The following is a 17,777-nucleotide window of genomic DNA, read 5'->3' on the forward strand; positions in this document are numbered from 1 at the left end:
ATTTGTAAAGCACTTTCTGGATTCTTAGATGAAATGTGTTTATCAAACAAAACATACCTCCAAGTGTTTCAATCTCAGTTTGAAAGTCACTTCCTAGATCAAAGTGATGTACATCAACGTGGCAGGTAGATCTACCTCTGGGCCAGAAATGCATTAAACGAAGGGTCATTGATATACACCTGGTCCTATTATCCTGCCACGAAGAAGAGTTTCCAGTTTTAGAAAAAGAAAGCCTCAGTAGCACCTCGAATTCCAGGATACTTTGTGGTAGGCCCAGGCAGGAAAGCACTTACTTTATGAAGGAATCTTTTTGTCAATAAATACGATAATGTGGCTCCTCTGAGTGGAGAAATACAAGCTAATTAGGACTACATTTTTAACCAATGGATCTGACACAGTTTCTTTAGTTCATGCAACTCGTCAAGATGAAAAGATAATATAACAGCAGTGTCCAACACTAAGTTTTTTAAGAACCTTTCCTGATTTCTCAACTCTTATTTCAGAGCTTCTCTCATGTGCTTTAAATGAGCCGAGGGTCACCAACATTTACTGAAGACCTGGTACATGTCAGAAATTGTTCTAGTGGCTAAGGCTGCAAGACAATGTCCTTGCCATCATGGGGCCTACACTCTGGTGGGTGAGATATAATAAGCAAGCAAGTATGCCAGAAAATGCAACATGCAATATTTCTTAAGACATGTGAGTTATGAAGGAAAACAAAGCAGGCTGGGTAAGAGGATAGAGAGTGCCCTAGGACAGGAGTTGGGAGGGAGAGCAATGAAAGAATCCTCTCAGAGGTGGTGTAGTGCTTTTAAAATATGTCCAGCAATGCTTTGACACTCTTCCCATCAAAAGTAGGGTTTATGTGTGCTTCTATTGAAGTTGACTGGGCCTTTGTGACAACCTTGATGAGTAGAAGGCAGAGGAAGTAACACTGTATGAATTTTAAGGCTGGGTTACAAAAGGCCATGCTAATTCTGCTGGTTTATCTGAAGGTACCTGCTCTGAAAGTCTTTCACCACTGTGTAGGAAGCCACCTACGAGCAGGGGGGTGGAGAGAGAGAGATTCCCAAGGACACCCAGTTGTTCAGCTGCCCAGCTGACTGAGTCTGCCCAGCCCAGGTGACAGTCATGTGAGTGAATAAGCCATCAAGATGACCCCAGCCCCAGCCACCATCTGACTACACCTATGTGGGAGATCCATGAGAACCACTCAACTGAGCCCAGGCAACCAACCCCTGGATTTATGAGCAAAGGAAATAATTGCTATTCTTTTAAGATACTATTTTGGAATGGGTTGTTACACAGAAAAAAAAAGAGGGGGGGTGTAGAAGGTGATAGTCCATTAAGGTCCAAATGAATTTAGAGAGGAAGCTCTGTGAGGGTCTGGATAAAGTTTTCCAAGCTAAGGGAAAAATAAATGCAAGGCACTGACGTGGCATGTTGGAGGCACAGCAAGCATGGTGTTAGAGTAGAGTGAGCAAAAAAGAGAGTGCAAATGCCCCTGGGGAACAGGGAAGGGTGCAGCTCTACCTTGCAGGCCATGGACAGGCGTTTGGATTTGAGTCTGAGCTTGCTGGGAATACTTAGAGGAGTTGGAGAGCAGAAGTAACACTGAGGTTTGTGTTTTCCAGTGATTTCCGTGGTTGCTAGATGGAGAATTGACTACTGGAGAGTGGACAAAAATGGAGGCAGGCAAGAAATAATAGTGATTTGGGCTGGAGTGAGTGGTGCCCATGGAGATAGTAAAAAGCAATCAGGTTTGGGATATGTTTAAATATAGTACCAACAGGACTCACTGTTAAGTTGCAAGTGGGAATGACACACATAGAGGTGTCAGGTATGAGTCCCAGGTTTTAATCTGAGTAACTTGATAAATGGTAGTGCAGGGTGGGTAGAGACGAGTAGAGAAATCAATAGGTATTCTCCAGACATGTTATGTTTGGGATGCCTATTAGATTTTTCAAGAAGAGATGTTGACTATGCAATTGGTCACTGGGCTCAGGGAAGCAATTGCACTTGAGATACAGCTGTGGGAGTTGTCAGAGTCTAAGTGGTATTTCACCATAGGTATAGATGTGGGGATGTCAGCATATAAGTGGTGTTTTACCATAGATATAGATGTGATGTTGTCAGAATATAAGAGGGTATTTCATACCATGAGGCTGGGTCTAGAGTAATGTGGAGAAATGCGCCAACATTTTTTTTTTAAGTTACAACATGTTTGTATGCCATTGAGAATGATTCAGTAAAAGGGAGGTATTGATGCTGCAGGAGAAAAGTGGAAGAATTATAGGAACGAAGTCCTCGATTAGGTTAGAGCAGAGGAAGCCAGTATGCAAGTGGACTGGAGAAGCTTCACAGGAGCATCACAGACCTCACTTGGCTGAGGTGCAACAAGGGAACTTGACTGAGTTGCAATTGCCATTTCCTTGTTAGCATTCCTCATTAGATTGTAAGCCCAGAGAGGGCAGGGATCCTTCGTAATGTGTTCAACATTATACTACAGTTCCTGACGCAACGTCTGGCTCATCTGACAAAGTTGATAACTGTTTGCTGTGTTAAATGGACAAGTAAACAAATTATCCTATTTGGCCAAATGTAGTTCATAAATAAACATCTGTTCACTTGCATGGAATATAAAAATGAAAAACTTAGGAGAATATAACCAAAGTAGGAGGAAAAAGTGACATTTTAAATATCTTCAGTTTGTTAGATATCCAAAACTTTTCTATTAATGAATGTTTGGATATTTTCTAGATTGTTGAGATAAATTGAATTAAAATAAATTAAATAATAATTGCTAACATTTGTGAGCGCTTATATGTGTCAGGAATTCTTCCCTTAATCCTTTATATTATCATCTCACTTAATTCTTATATCATCCCTTAAATATCTACTACTATTATTATTATTACACTTTAAAGATGAGGACCTGAGCCACAGAGATGGTAAGGAATTGCCCTCAGATTAGACAGCAGCTACTTGGTGGCAGAGTAGGAATTGAAACCCAGACAACTCTTCTCCAGAGCCCAGGTAACTAGTCACTTTCAGGCCTTCTAATCCCCAGTCTACTACGCCTTCGCTATTTAAAAAGTGAAGAATAAATTAAATATGAAAATAACTCCACTAAAACATACCACGTAAAGTCAAAGGATGAATGACAAACAGGGAAAAATATTTGAAATTCATATCAGAGACAAGACTAATTTATGAATTGATCATAGAAATATGTAAGAGAAAGACAGGAGACTCAATGGAACAATGGACAAAGGAAATGAATCGTTCGCAAAGAAAAACATACATATGGCCTTTAAGTGTATGAAAAAATGTGCAATCTGACTCAATAAGAGAAAGGCAAATTAAAACCGTGCCGAAATAACTTTTTTTTTTTTTAAACCTATGAGGTTGACAAATATCAAAAGGTTGGCCTACAGTTGCTGTGGCAAGGTCGTGAGAAGCAAGTACTCTCTTACCCTGCTTTTGAAAATGCAAAATAATACAAACAGGGCAATTTTAGCACTGTCACAAAGTGATTAGCTTTTGACTCAGATCACTCTGGGAATTAATCCTCAGGTACACCTAACCACTTACAGAATGATACATAAACAAGGATATTCATTGCAACATTATTTCTAGTTCAAAAGATTGGAAACACCCAAATGTTCATCAGTAAGAATTAATCAGCTATGAGAATGAGGAAGCTCCCTCATACTGACTCAGAAAGTTATCCAGGATATGCCATAAAAAAAAAAAAAAAAAGGGAAAGTAAAAGATAGTATATATAATATGATTATCATTTGTGAAAGACTGGGAGAGAATAAGATTACATATGAGTCTATGGTTTAAATCTACAAAAGAACTGCTGGAAGGATACTCAGAAACTCACATATGTGACAACCTGTAGAGGTAGGATCAGGTGGAAGTGAAGAAGTGTTTTTAAAACACTTTATACATACTTTAATATACTTTACATATAATAACACAAACCTCACAGAAAGTCATGACTGGGGAAAGTAAGATATTCAATGTGTACCGTGTTTTACTTTTGATCTTTGAACCATGTGCATATTTTGTTATTTACAAATTAGAGAGAAAAAGTACTGATAGGTACACTCACAGAGCACTTCCTGTTTACCTGGTGCTGTGTAAGCATGTTGTTTTTGTTATCTCAGGTATTCCTCACAGCGGGACACATTATCTTTCCTACTTAGCAGGTGAGGGACAGGTTTAGAGAAGCTAAAGAATTTACTTAAGGCGCAGAGCCAGTAAATTGTGGTGCATGGGATCAAACCCAGGCTGCCTGGCTCCAGAAGCAGTGCTCTGAGCTACCAATCTATGCTCAGGGTGGTTTTTAATATTGATGGTCTACCTTGAGAAACATAAGAGATGATATCCCCCTCATGGCCAGTTCTCATGGGCACATTAATCTTCATTTAAAAAAAAAAGAAGAAGAAGAAAAAAGAAAAGAAAAAAACAGTAGTTAGAAATCCCTGACAGTTCTCCAGTAATAATAGGTCACTGTAGCTGTGGCTAAGATGTCTTCAGCCATGGGAGAGCCCTGAAGGCTAGCTGTAATTCCAACCCTTCCTTCCTAAACAAGAAAGATATCAAAGTGAAAGCACAGCAAGGTTATTTTTTTTTTAAATACCTGACATTTATTAAGTTCTTACCATGCGCCAGGCACAGATGTCGTAAGTACATTACATGTATATCTATTTAATGTTCACAACAAAAACCTTATTAGATAGATGTTATCATTACCACTGTGATGAGTTGAATTGTGCCTGCCCGCCATCCCTGAAAGGTATGTTGAAGTCCTAAGCCCCAGATAATTATTTGGTCTTAAGTATCAAATAAGATTGGGACCTTATTTGGAAATAGGGTCTTTACAGAGGTAATGAAGTTAAAATGCCATCGTTAGGGTGGGCCCTAATCCAATCTGACTGGTGTCCTTTTAAAAAGGGGACATTTTTATAAAGACACATACAACGGGAAGATGATGTGAAGATGGCCTTGTGATGATAGAGACAGAGACTGAAATGAGAGACCTGAAACCAAAAAACAAAATACAAGGGAGTGCTGGCCACCACCAGAAACTAGAAGGAACCCTTCCCAGAGTATCTGAGGGAGCATGGCCCTGCCAACACCTTGATTTCAGACTTCTAGCCTCCAGAACTGTGAGACAATACATTTCTTTTGTTTGAAGCCATCCAGCTTGTGGTGCTTTGTTACGGTAGTCCCGGGACATAAATAAAACCACATCTTACAGACGAGGGAACCCAGGTACAGAAAGGCCAAGCAACCCGCCCAAACTGACACTGTTGGTAAGTAATGGGGCCTCGACCTGAGCCTGGGAAGTCTAGCTTCAGAGGAATGCTTTATTCTGAGGGTAAATTTATATTTTTAAAAGTTATTTTGCAATTTTCAGTTAGCTATTATTCAAACAAATCATCTCACTTCATGACTGAGGGCTCTGAACACTCTGTTTTGACTTCAACCCCCGTCAAAGGGCAAAGCACAGAGCGTTCAGAGCAGGGCAACCCGGGCAAACTCAAGAGGGCATAGCAATGGGAGCCCACGAAGCCAAACCAAACTCAGCCGTGCAGCTGCTGGAGCTGGGGTCCAGCTAAGGGGGCCTTCCGGTTCTCCCTGAAACAGCTGAGTGTGGCCAGGACCCAGGGGGTACGCACTTCAAAGCAATAGAAGCTTCCCCACAGCCTCTCATTTTTGATCAGCAGGAGCCACAATCTAGGAATGTGGGTTGTTTGAATTATTATTACTATTTTTTTTTAGCTGAAGACAGGGTCAGGTGAAGTTCAAGAGAGCTAAAGCAACTTGGAGGAACTGCCTTTCCACATTCCTTTTGTGCCCAGATGCCCACCAAACAAAAATATGTCCTGAATGGTACAATGCTTTACAGATAATATGGAAAGAGGAGGGATGAAGGAAAGGTCTGGTCGAGCACTGGATGCAGCGCCCATGTTTGTCTGTCTAGCACCTCTGGGTGCCCCCTCCTGAAAGATGCAGCCCTGTGAATAACCCACTTGGTGAGTGGTGGCCTCCAACTGCAGCCAAGAGGCAGGCGAAGATGTACTGGAGACAGACATCAAAGTTCAAAACAGCATTTGGGTAAACCAAGAGTCAAATGACCAATGGGGAATTGGAAGCAGATTATGGTTATGTCTGAGCAGAGGAACAGGGCCTGGGCAGACGTTCCCCCCAGCCATACTGCTGAAGTGAGGAATATTTCAGTACTTTCACCAGGACAGATCATCCTGTATTGAATTACACAGTTCGATGTCTACTCCGATGACTCCAGGTTGGAAGGAAGGATGCCTCATGTGACCCTAACCACCACCATTTCTCGGTACAGTGTAGGTGTTCAATAAACACTTATTATCTGGGTGATTTGTTTCCTGGGTGACTTGCCATAGGCTTTGCATTCCTGATTAGGATCAGAGAAAAAGGAGAAAAAGTGTCTTCGGTCAAAGCCTGAGTGACAGGTCTGCATCACCACAATTCTGGAATGGAAGAAATATGACCTAAATCCCAAATGGCCCTAAACAAAATGCATGCCTCTGAACACAACTCAGGATGTCAAGGAAAAGAAACAAAATAGTTAACCTTTGCCTAAAGTGGAGGCAAAAGGGTGATTTATCCAAATGTTAAAGGGGTCAGACATTGAGGCAGAGTGAGGGAAAGATTAATTTCCTTAATTTTAAACTTCTTAGACATCAGGCACTAATAAACCCAGGTTTATCACACACTGGTGAAAACAAGCTCTATTTTATAATTCCAAATATTTAAAGAATACCTCAATCTTAACATTTGAGTGTCTGTTGAAAATAAATACCCAGAAAAAGCAGCAGATTTCCATAGAAAACTTGCAAAGATGCACCCTATGTATTTTCTTATCTTTTTTCAAAGTTTAAATGCTAGGGCTCTGTATATTGCAATGTGGATTAACATTGTTATGTACTTTGCTGCTAAAAAGACCTTGAAATGCTAATCCTACAGGAAACTTCCAGAGACAAGCAGAAAAGTAACTGACTCACCTGGGCGTGTACTCTGCTGTGAGGACGCTTATTTCTAAAATGCAGATTGCAGCTGCAAAGCTCCAGCAGGCTGACATGCTGCTCTTGCTGGGTGGCTGCGAGTGGGGTGGCAGAGCAGGTCGGGTAAGGCATTTATTTGCAAAGGGCCAGAGGACAGGGAACAAGTATTGTTTGTCTGCATTCAGGGTTTTTGTCAATTTGGGTGGCCTGGGTACTGAAGTCCAACCAAAGGAGCATCATTTTGTAATTCTTGGCCTCCTGCTTTCTCATATTGACAAGTAGATGTAGGGCAATGGGCCTGTGAATGCTGAAGTCCCTAAGATGGGCAGCAGTGCTGTGTGAAAATGGAAACAAAGGCTGGGCACGGTGGCTCACGCCTGTAATCCCAGCACATTGGGAGGCTGAGGTGGGTGGATCACCTGACGTCAGGGGTTCGAGACCAGCCTGGCCAACATGGTGAAACCCCATCTCTACTAAAAATACAAAAAAATTAGCCAGGCATGGTGGTGGGCTCCTGTAATCCCAGCTACTCTGGAGGCTGAGGCAGAAGGATCGCTTGAACCTGGGAGGCAGAGGTTGCGGTGAGCCGAGGTGGGGCCACTGAACTCCAGCCTGGGCAACAAGAGCAAAATTCTGGCAAAAACAAACAAACAAACAAACAAAAAACAAACCAAAAAAAACCCAGAAACAAAAATGAAGAACCCCCAGCAGTTCTTATTTTGCAAGACTGGAGGGGTTGGGTGGAAGATGAGGGAGTATGCAATTTTGGGGGAAAAAAAGCCTGTGGATGCTTCTCATGGAGGCATAAAGTCAAAGTTAGTAAAGAACTGCACTTAATGGAAAGGATGGCACAGACGTAGATGCTTCTTTTTTTTTTTTTTTTTTTTTTTTAATCTGCAAATGGGCTGTGTGGGGGTTATTTCCATGTGAGCAAATGCATTTATAATCCTGGCTTTCCTTATAGGCAGAGTGGAACATTTTGAAGAATGAGATGTAAACTCCCGAAGGCATTAAGGGCATCCACCAGAAAGACTGGTCTCCTTATCTCAGCATCACACAAGATAGAATCTGAGATAGAAAACTTGTTCCTGCCCATGAAAAAGAATTTTCCCCTCACATTTCATGCTTCCCAGCACTTGTGGGAAGAGCAGTGCATTTTTGGGAACATCAGAGAATGTGAACATCACAACTGCTCTTAAAGCATTGACTGCAAAAATAGAATGACCTGGGGACTCTTGAGAACAGTAGTGATAGCTGCCCGCTGTCCGCTCAGCTCTAAGTTGATTGACTTGTGATGACACTCTGCATCCATGCTTTCAAAATCACGCTTTTGTGGTTCATTCTAACGTGTAGCCAGGGTTGAGATTGAGGATGACTACCTTGAGAAGAAGGACATCAGACATCTCTGGATATAGTTCTTAAAGGGACTTCATCAGTATTGTTATTACCTATAGGTAAATTTCAAACATTAGCACATATAAAGACCTGCAAAACAAGGGGTGGGGTTGAGGGAAGACAGAATATACAGCTTTTTTGTCCAATACTGCCTTACCTTTTCCACTGATGTTCCTACCCGGGGTAAAATGTATCTACTTTCACCTACTTTCTTGGCCCCTCTCCTTTTTATGCAGAGAATTTGAGGTCTTTAATGGGACTGATCTCACTTCTTCCTGAGCTTGCTGTGGAGTGTAGGCCATGCAGAACTGCCAAGTAACAAGATGATTCGAATGGATGCCACAACTCTTGTAACTATGTCATGGGATGAGTCCATGCCTGAAAGACACTTCCTGTGAGTCTTGGCTAATAACAGATGGGCTACATTTGGAAACAGTACAAATCTGTCAAATATGCTGTAGCAGGGCAGGCACAGTGGTGCACCCCTATAATCCCAGCACTTTGGGAGGTAGACACGGGTGGATCACTTGAGGCCAGGAGTTTGAGACCAGCCTGGTTAACATGGTGAAACTTCATCTGTACTGAAAATACAAAAATTAGCCAGGTGGGGTGGTGTGCTCCTGTAATCCCAGCTACTTGGGAGGCTGAAACATGAAAATTGCTTGATCCCGGGAGTCAAAATTTGCAGTAAGCCAAGATGGCACCACTGCACTCCAGCCTGGACCACAGAGTGAGACTCTGTCTCAAAAAAAGAAAAATGCTGTAGCAATGTTGAGGGCTCTTATGAGGCCTCTCTGGACCCTATCAAGATACTTACGGAAATAAAGACAGAAAAGCAGTCAGAATGGGATGCTTTATACTAACTAGATTTGATGCTAATTGATTAGAAATTGTGATGATTAGACTTGATAAGTTGATGTGACTGGAGATTGACAAATCACCTGTCTCTTTGGAGACTAAATCAATGGAAGGGGGATGAGGGAGAGAGTGGATATTTTTTGCTGACTAGTTTGAATAGGGGGCTTTTCTGAATTGCTCAGTTGTATTTATTTTATCACTATAGTTCAGGTTAAATGTAAAGTAGAAAAATAATGAGAGCAGTAAAGTATACTAATAGCATATTAATTATATATTATATATTGGCAATATATAATGTATTAGTCCATTTTCACGCTGCTACAAAGATACTACCTGACTGGCACGGTGGCTCACGCCTATAATCCCAGCACTTCGGGAGACTCAGGTGGGCAGATCACCTAAGGTCGGGTGTTCGAGACCAGCCTGGCCAACATGGTGAAACCCTGTCTCTATCAAAAATACAAAAAAATTAGCCAGGCATGGTGGTGGGTGACAGTAATCCCAGCTGCTTGGGAGACTGAGGCAAGAGAATTGCTTGAACCCAGAGTCGGAGGTTGCAGTGAGCTGAGACTGCACCACTGTACTCCAGCCTTGGTGACAGAGTAGGACTCTGTCTCAAAAAAAAAAAGAAAAAAAAAAAAAGATAGCACCCGAGACTGGGTAATTTACAAACAAAAGTGGTTGAATTGACTCACAGTTCTGCATGGCTAGGGATGCCTCAGGAAACTTACAGCCATGGTGGAAGGTGAAAGGAAAGCAAGGCATGTCTTAAATGGCATTAGGAGAGAGCAAGAGTGAGGAAGTGCCATACTTCAAAACCATTAGCTGGCTGGGCATGGTGGCTCACGCCTGTAATCCCAGCACTTTGGGAGGCCGAGGCGGGTGACTCACCTGAGGTCAGGAGTTCAAGACCAGCCTGGCCAACGTGGTGAAACCCTGTCTCTACTAAAAATACAAAAATTAGCTGGGCATGGTGGCAGGCGCCTGTAATCTCAGTTACTCGGGAGGCTGAGGCAGGAGAATTGCTTGAACCCAGGAGGCGGAGGTTGCAGTAAGCCGAGATCGTGCTGTCACACTCCAGCGTGGGAGACAAGAGCGAGATTTCGTCTCAAAAACAAACCATTAGCTCTCATGAGAATTCACTCACTATCACAAAAACAGCACAGGAGAAACTGTCCCCTTGATCCAATCACCTCCCACCAGGTCACTCCCTCAACATGTGGGGATTACAATTTGAGATGAGATTTGAGTGAGGACACAGAGCCAAATTATATTATATATTACATTTTATAAATTATGTAATTATAATATATAGTATGTAATAATATATTACATACTATAATGCATACTTATATAATCTATATATTATATATATAAAATATATGAATAATATGCTTTACATTTTTATAATGCTTTTAACTCTTTCTTGTCCTTAACATTTATCATGTGTCTGACATGATTTGAAATGAGGCTTATGTTTCTGTGTGTATGTCACAGAAATAAAGCATCATCATGCGTTAGACTAGAGCAGTGAACATAATAACATTTTCATTTGTAGAACACTTATAGGCTTCCAAATTACAAAATAAATGTTTATTGAACTTCTAATATGTGTCAGGCCATATATACATATATATGCAATTTCATTTAGTCCTCAAAATAACCTGTTTTACAGCTGAGGGAATGGAGACACATTGAGATTACATCATTTGTCCAGCATCAGCCAGGGATGAGTAACTGCAAATTTGTACTTGCTGTATCTGGCTCCACATCTCAGGCTTTTCCTACCTTGCTATCACTATTGTTATTATTTTAACTATGTCATGTTGCTTATAGGGTGCTTTACTATAAAATTTCTTACTGAGTCCTGTCAACTCCATAGAAGGTAAGCTTTTATTCTAGTCTCACAGATGAGGCTCAGAGAAATACCTGCAAGGCTACACACACAGAAGAGGCAGGGGTGAGATTTGAACAAACCACGTCTTTAAACTCTGATTCCAGGGTTTTCCACTCTGCCGAGGGTTTTCACCAATCAGTTGCCCTTTGTTTTCTTCTTAGTTTCAATTTTCTTGGGAACTTTGTGATAGTGAACTAAGTTTTTTGCTTAATAATACTTTTCCCAGTTTTTAAGGCAGACACAGGCATATGTACATTAAAACTCTGACCTGCAGGCAGAAACACTTAATTTTTACTGATTTCATATAAATGTCTTGAGGGTCATTTCCATTTGGTTCTTTTATAGTGATGGAAACTGTTTCTTGAAAGTCATTTAGCAGTAAGTAAAGGGATCTTAGTGTACATTCCATAGCTATTTCTTTCCGACTGTCCAAAGATCCACAGGTCTCGCAATACCACAGTGAAATTTTAGGGCTTCCACTTACAACATGTGTAGTCAGTGGAGATAACTAGACTCATTGAATAGAGAGAACTTGGAGATCACCGTCAATTGCAGGTTTTAGGTGTGTCTTATTTGCTGTTATGCCCCTCACATCTAGCATTGCGTCTAGCACATTTATGAATTACAAGCACTAATAGATGAATGAATGAATGCAGATTGGGAAAATGACATCCTTGTTCTTAAGGTCGAATGGTTAGGGCAGGGGAAGCATCAGAGCCCAGCTCTCTTCCTTGCTGGTCCTGTGCCATTTTCCTTCTAGCATTTTCAGATGAGCTCTTTTATAATGAAGGAGGAAAGAACAAATTTCTCTACTGAGTGGTTCTGAAGCTCTTTGTGAAGTTCAGTCGAGGTGATGTAAGTCTGGCTGTCCCTTTACAGTAATAAGGATTCCTGTGGCTTAGATCTGTTTACCATCACATAGAACTATGTAGGGCACACTTGATTACATTACAGCATTTCATTTTAAAGGAAGACTCAGCACAATCCTCTTCTCTTTTGAGGTTCTCAGTGTCTGTCTATGCCATGTCCTACCCTTTTGTTCACCAATACTCTTGACTATTTGTATGACTCCCTCCCCACTCAGTCTCCAGCCTCTTCTCCAGTCATTTCAGCATTTTCATGGGTGCCTCTCTGCCCTCCTCTTTTCTGATTTTGCCAACTCTATCAATATTTATCTTAATTCCATTCAGCCCTCTGCTATACCCCATTTCTATGGTGATCAATTAGTCTAAGTAGGTACAAGTGGAGGCAGCATCAGACACACCCCAGAAGCATCCTCCACTCAATTCCAGTCCAGTCAGGTTACCCTGTAACTTTTAGAGCAGTAATGATTCTGCTTTCTTATAAGTAAGATAAAATAATGATTAAAATCAACCAAGTGAATAAAGAGTTGAGAGAAAATTCCACAATCAATATCACAAGGAAAACTTAGTCATAAAGAATTTCAGAGTTGGGCTTTTTTTTTTTTCCTTCCATTTTTAACAACCTCATCTTTCATCTCTGCAGAAGGCCAGCTTCTTTGTCACTGAGCAGCCCACACCATGGTCTTGCTGGAGACAAGCACTTGTATGATTTCAGTACGTGGTAGAAGTTTAGTAATTAAATACAGGACACAATTTCAAGCAAGGGCAAATGAGGGGCTTGGCCACTCATCAGGTGAGATGACAAATGGCTGGCCCTTGTCCATCAGCATTGCTATAATTACGACGTGTTAACAGAGCTGCTGCCAGTACATAGCCTTGTACATGTCCCTGTTGGTCATATCAGCCTAGAACATGAGTTTTAATTATTTTTAGCAGAAGGGAATTAGCTCAAAACATATCATTTCCCAGCAATAATTATTTGTTTTGTTATTTAGCAACCTCCTCAAATGGTAATAGCTTAAATATTTACCAGGGGCTTTGGGGCAGCTCCCATCTTTTCCTGGATTTTGCATTAAACCTATTCCGGGAATATGGGTCAGAGTCCTCACTCATCAGGTAATTCCACGGCCAACCAAACTCCTGAGTTAGCTACATCCTCTATTCCCCCCGCCCCCTGCCTTTTTTTTTTTTTTTTGCTTCCACCTCAGGAAAGACACAAAATTACCCTCTGGCTCTCTCTAGACACCACAGTTAATATTTTGATGGTAAAGTCTGAGATCAATGGATGAAAGGATCTCTCTACTACAACACACACTGTTATAATAAAATACTGTGAAAAACACTCCCTTAAGAGTTGGGGTAGAGTGCAGCTTTTTTTAAAGCATGGATGCCAGTCTTGCCTGAGTAAGACTTACACCAACAGATCCCACCTCAAAGGATTATGAATGGCATCAATGGAATAATGTTATCTTGCATAAATGGTAAAGTACTTCACAGATACAAGATTATCTTGGGAAAGTCTATACCTCAGCCCTTTGTATTGCTTTTATGTGAGAAATTTAGGGGTATGCTGGCTGTTAAAGTTCAGCTTTTAGCTTAGATATATTTGATATGTAAAGGAAACTGTCTTTCCAAGATAATAGGGTCACCATGAAAAGCGGAACTTCTGGCACACAGGTGTGAATACCACTGCTTATTAAATAAATTAGTTATCCCTTGGTATCTGTGGAGGATTAGTTCCTGCAGATACCAAAATCTGTGGATACTCAGGTCCCTCATATAACGTGGCATATAACCTATGTACATTCTCTCATACACTTCAAATTATTTATAGATTACTTATAATAACTAATATAAATGCTGTGTAAATAGTTGTTATACTGGATTGTTTTTATTTGTATTATTTTAATTGCTGCATTATTTTTATTTTATTGTATTTTCGATTCACATACTTTCCAGCTGTGGCTGGTTGAATCTGCAGATGCGAAATCTGAGGTTAGGCGAGCCGACTGTATAAGGAACAGGTGTGTTTCCACTTTGCAGGGACACTTCAGTAACTGCCGCTCTCTGCTTGATCAACAGTAGTTCGTACTGCACTGAAAGGAATGTCCTCCTCTTGTACACACCAGCAAGTTAACCTCTGGCAAGATCTCACAGATTAAGCCACGTGGAGATAACACACAGGCTCAATGGGTTAGACGCACTGCAGAGCACCTGGATAAGCTAGATAATTTGTGCAACATGTTCTTATCAGCAGCCTTCTCTAGCTCATCTGTGGCTTACTTTCAGTTCTCCTGGAACCTGCTTTTGTATGGAGTGTATTTCTACTCCACCTCACTATTGTTAGAAAGAGATCAAATGTTTCGGTCAAGGAGAAAGGTAAGGCAGAAATAAGGAACATTCCAAAATATTATACACCAATAGATAATCCTTCCCCAAAATGTTGTCTTATTCCTCAGAGAAGTTAGGTTTAACACCAAGACTTCTACATCCAAGCAAAGCCCACCTTGGGATTCTCTTTTTTGTAGTTGCAGGTCTTTTTAAAATGAATGAGCACCTTGAACTTTTATACTAGGTGAGAAAGTTTAAGAGTGTCCTAATGCTAAAAACATCTGTTCATCAGCCCGCTCATCTCATGCAACAGCTCTCCAGAGGGGCCTATGCCAGCCTAGAGCAGTCCACACAGTTGTGTCTTGGTGAGGTCAAACATGACTGAATAAAAAACAAGAGGCAGCCAAGGGTAAAAGGCATGAACCAATAGTGCACTAATGAGTGATTTTATAGTGGATGTCAGCTGAGGTTGTTCTGGTACAGGTCTACTAGTCTTCCTTACACTCCCAGAAAGGGAGTGTGTGTAGGTTTGAGACAGAAGAAGGTGCTGAAATAGATCAGATGGTAATTTACCCATGGTCCTATTTCATGGATTTCCACTTTCTCTTCATTTTTGTGACAATCCAGAATGTATTATAGCTAACATTTTCTCCACTTCAGACTGGTATGTTTTATAGCTTGCCTCTAATATCAACTCAAAGCAGGTAGAATAAACCGATGGTACCACATGATATTCTGCCACTCCAGTTTATTGAAATGAGTAAATTTATAGCTTTATTTGCATACAGAAAAGTGCATGAGAAAATAAGTATGTACAAAACAGTTGTGTGGCTGATCATGACTTTCAAAAATTGAACTACCTAGAAATAGTTACCTCCAGTTTACCACATTTAGGTATTTGGACATTTAAAGTACTATTTCAAGTCTGTGTTTATAGTGACTGAGTAGGAAGCTGATAGAAAATTATGCCATATATGATCAGCTATTACCATTAAACATAAAACCACAGGACTTTCTACTTGGGGCTAGTCAATAGAGGGTCATGTGGCCACTGTCTTGTTTAGCTTCTGAGCATCACCCTCTTCTTCCCCCTCAAGGTAACATTGGATGTGGTTGATGAACTCCCACAAGAACCTGAGCATTAAGGGTCAAGAGACAACATTAAAAACCCAACATAAACAAAACAAAACAAACTTATTTTGACAAGAATAAACCCTTCAGAACTGTGCTCACAACAGGACTGAAAATGAACTGGGAACGTTTCCAAGTTACGAGGAGAAAAATATTGCAGACATTAGATTTTCAATGGTGACCCCAAACATTTGTTCAACTTTTTCCTCCCCACTTATCTTCCTACTAACGACGATGAGATTGTGGCTGCAAGAAGGTTTTCCAGTTACTTGTTAAAGGCCTAGCACGACCCCAAATAAGCACCTAATGTGTTTGGCACAATCACATTTAGCTGATATGTTGCTCTGCAAAATAGAGTCCTTTGTTGCTGAGTTGAGTTCAATTTCTCTTGAACATTAACTGCTCTTCTGGAACTTCAGCTCAAGAGAAAGGCCTCCTCTTCCACAGGAAGGATATAGGTTGTGCCCATTTGCAATTCTAGTTCTTGGGACTAGCAATTACCGAGAATGAAGAGAGGCTCCAGAGCTGTCTGTGAATCATTAGATTTTTTTTTTTTTTTTTTTTTTTTGCCCTGTGAGAATCTCTGTTGCTTATGAAAGAGTGGTAATGCTACTTGAACCCAGGAGCAAAACTGACTGAAAAAAGAATCAGGAAGAAAACGAGAGGAGAGATGAATAATGCTCTTCCCTCATTTGCAATGGCTAGCAGGAGATGGGAGAAAAGGACAATCTTGGCCTTGGGAGAAATTGATCTTCAGAAAGAAGAGAAGCTATCTCTTTAAAAAGGTCCTTCAGTGGTTAGATTCCAAAGTGTCTAAGGAGAAGTTGTAGTTGCTTCAATTTTACTTTAGAAATTCTCTGTAACTGACAGTCTAAAGCAAGATTTCTTTTAAGAAGGTGCCTTGTTCTACTATAACCTTTAGATTTTATGCTCTGAAACAGAACCCCCGAACAACTTTGAACAATAAGGATTTGAAAATTTATTCAAAACACTATGAGATGAAGGGATGTGGTGGCTGCGTCTCCCAACCAGAGGGTAGAAGGCAGGTGTTCTAGAATGTTCCAGGGACACAATAAGCAGGGTTCAGTAGGAAAATTACTGTACTTCATTTACACTTAAGCTAGAGAGTTTAGGATCTTAATTTAATTAAAGCCATAGATTCAGTTTAGCTTTAACCTAGACAGAAAGTGAAAAGCATTTTACAGGTAGAAGAGGCAACGAGAAATAAGGCAACAGATAATATGTCAAAGCTGGAACAAAGGCAGAAATCAGGGCATGTCTGGCTATCAGCTTTGTTTTTGACTACTAAGGCCAACCTTTTTATTCCTCCGGATGGTCTGCAGACCAAGTTCCTAGAGAGGTATGGAGAAGAAAGAAACCTGTGGTTAGAATTTTTGAACTGAATGTCAATGTATTAAATATCAAGTCATTATTAAAGATGTCAGTAATAGTATCTCCTAGGGCTGATGTGACGATTGACGAAGATGATAAATGTAGAGCATCTAATAAAATGATTAGTGCAAGTGCTCAACAATGTTAGTTATTTTATCCCATGAGAGTTCCCCTTACCCAATCTATTGATGTAGCAGGTTGACCTAAACTATCCTTCCTTCATGACCTAAAGAAGAAAGGCCCGCCAGGCCGGGCGCGGTGGCTCAAGCCTGTAATCCCAGCACTTTGGGAGGCCGAGACGGGCGGATCACGAGGTCAGGAGATCGAGACCATCCTGGCTAACACGGTAAAACCCCGTCTCTACTAAAAAATACAAAAAACTAGCCGGGAGCGGTGGCGGGCGCCTGTAGTCCCAACTACTCGGGAGGCTGAGGCAGGAGAATGGCGTGAACCCGGGAGGCGGAGCTTGCAGTGAGCTGAGATCCGGCCACTGCACTCCAGCCTGGGTGGCAGAGCGAGACTCCGTCTCAAAAAAAAAAAAAAAAAAAAAAGAAGAAAGGACCGCCAAAGAGAAGTCTAGTTCATTCAATTTAGTCCATACAATCCATCTTGACTCCGAGTGTTGTTTACTCCTTCCATAGGTTTGGGTGTATCTCCCCTTGAGTGGAAGGTGAGAATGAGTCTCTAGTAAGACTTCTAGCTCTTAAATATCTACTCTACTGCGTTATTACCTTTAGAATCACCTGCACTCTTGTTAAAAGGAAGCATTTCCTTGGCACCAAAGAGAAATTCCTTAGGGCTGCGGTAGGACCCAGGAATTTGCATTTTGAATGATTTACCCAGTTCTCTGAA

The 17,777-nt window shown here is 41.0% G+C and overlaps 2 protein-coding genes across 4 annotated transcripts in view; both read right to left on the reverse strand.

Moving 5' to 3' along the window:
* C9 (complement C9) overlaps positions 1-7,225 on the reverse strand; it is a 75,292-nt gene extending 68,067 nt beyond the window's left edge. Inside the window, exon 1 of the mRNA XM_025389390.1 lies at positions 7,059-7,225. Within this exon, the coding sequence (XP_025245175.1) occupies positions 7,059-7,135 (77 nt within the window). The 5' untranslated portion in view covers positions 7,136-7,225. The remainder of the gene's footprint in view (positions 1-7,058) is intronic.
* A 7,908-nt stretch (positions 7,226-15,133) lies between these two features.
* DAB2 (DAB2, clathrin adaptor protein) overlaps positions 15,134-17,777 on the reverse strand; it is a 53,493-nt gene continuing 50,849 nt past the window's right edge. For 2 of the 3 annotated variants that reach the window (XM_025386976.1, XM_025386975.1), the window contains one exon: positions 15,134-16,885. The gene's annotated coding sequence lies outside the window, so the exon portion shown is untranslated. The remainder of the gene's footprint in view (positions 16,886-17,777) is intronic. The other variant, XM_025386974.1, reaches the window with a different exon arrangement.

Source organism: Theropithecus gelada, chromosome 6 (assembly GCF_003255815.1).
Source record: "Theropithecus gelada isolate Dixy chromosome 6, Tgel_1.0, whole genome shotgun sequence".
NCBI lineage: Eukaryota > Metazoa > Chordata > Mammalia > Primates > Cercopithecidae > Theropithecus > Theropithecus gelada.